The sequence below is a fragment of the Octopus bimaculoides genome, chromosome 2, assembly GCF_001194135.2.
Source record: "Octopus bimaculoides isolate UCB-OBI-ISO-001 chromosome 2, ASM119413v2, whole genome shotgun sequence".
NCBI classification, from domain to species: domain Eukaryota; kingdom Metazoa; phylum Mollusca; class Cephalopoda; order Octopoda; family Octopodidae; genus Octopus; species Octopus bimaculoides.
In genome coordinates, this window is record NC_068982.1 from 143,254,858 (window position 1) to 143,256,347 (window position 1,490).

Here is a 1,490-nt window from a genome sequence, read left to right on the forward strand (position 1 = left end):
GCGAAGTTTGAACGAACAACGCTAGTTTCGCAGAATTGCAGTTTCTCAAATTTATCACCCTCTATTTCACATAACCCGAAACAACGAAATATAAATTGATGAACGAAAGATAAATTGATGTCAATGGTATTTTAACATGGGGCGAAATCTGATACTCTTTCTCTGTTTTAGCTTTTATGTAAATACGTACGTATGTATGTATGTATGTCATCATTCAATTTTATATCAATATTTCTTGCTAATAGAGAAAGAGTCAGTTTCTAACCTAAATCTAAGGCCCCTTCATTGAAACTTCAACAACATCAACAAGTATTTTAGTATGTATGTAATATGTGCAGATTTGTTTGTTTTGTTTTATGTATGTATTCTCATGCATGTAGTTGGATATCTAGACATTCTCATATATACTTAAATGGCAAACATCTGGAAAGTTTGTATGTATGTATGCATATGTATGTGTGTATGTGTTTGTTTTTTTTGCGTGTGTATGAGTGTGTTTGGTGGTGCGTCGTTCTAAGACATACTTTAAGCCATGCCCTTTATAGCTCGGGAGTTACGGGTTCACAATATATAGTAAAATACATGGGTTCAACTAAAATCGTTTTAAGGCCGTAAATAGGGATCACTGGAATGAAAGAAAAACCAGTAAAAGAATATACAAGATATCGTAAGACAGATAACTAAACGGCTAAGGAAAGATTGATTACAAAATATCCCATAATAATAATAATAATAATAATAATAATAATAATAATAATAATAATGACGATAATAATGCCAACAGTATGGAATAACAGAAAAATGACAGTATAGACACAGGCCAGAAAAGGTCACAGAAAATGAGAAAGCAGCCACACTATGGGATATGCCAATACACACAGATAGAGAAATTAAGGCCAATAGGCCGGATATAGTTGTCAGAGATCATCAAGAAAAAATTCTTTCAAATCGATGTATCAATTGCAACGGATGATAATGTTTCTCTAAAAGAAATGGAGAAACTTTCAAAATACAAAGACTTGGAAATAGATGTAACTCGAATGTGTAATCTAAAAACAGAAACAATTCCTATCATAGTAGGTACGTTAGGTATGATAAAAGAAATATTCAGACAAATACATAACAAAAACACCAGGACTAATAAGTACATATAACATGCAGAAAATAGCACTACTAGACACAACTAGCACTACTAGGCACCTACATAAAACACTTTCAATACAGTAACTATAAGAGTATCACAACAAACCACAGCAAATACCCAAGGCACAGAGATGCGCTTGGTAGTGCAGTGTGTTGTCTCTTGAGGTCTCTGGGTGAAACTTGGAGTCAACTTGTACAAATATAAAGTAAAAGTGAAACATATAATAATAATAGTAATAATAGTAATAATAATAATAATATTAATAATAATAATAATAATAATAATATTAATAATAATAATAATAATAATAATAATATTAATAATAATAATAATAATAATAATAATA

At 30.3% G+C, this 1,490-nt stretch overlaps 1 protein-coding gene across 1 annotated transcript in view; it reads right to left on the reverse strand.

Moving 5' to 3' along the window:
• Positions 1-603: 603 nt before the first annotated feature.
• The window catches only part of LOC106877077 (uncharacterized), a 40,986-nt gene continuing 40,099 nt past the window's right edge, over positions 604-1,490 (reverse strand). The window contains exon 4 of the mRNA XM_052965893.1: positions 604-625. Within this exon, the coding sequence (XP_052821853.1) occupies positions 604-625 (22 nt within the window). The remainder of the gene's footprint in view (positions 626-1,490) is intronic.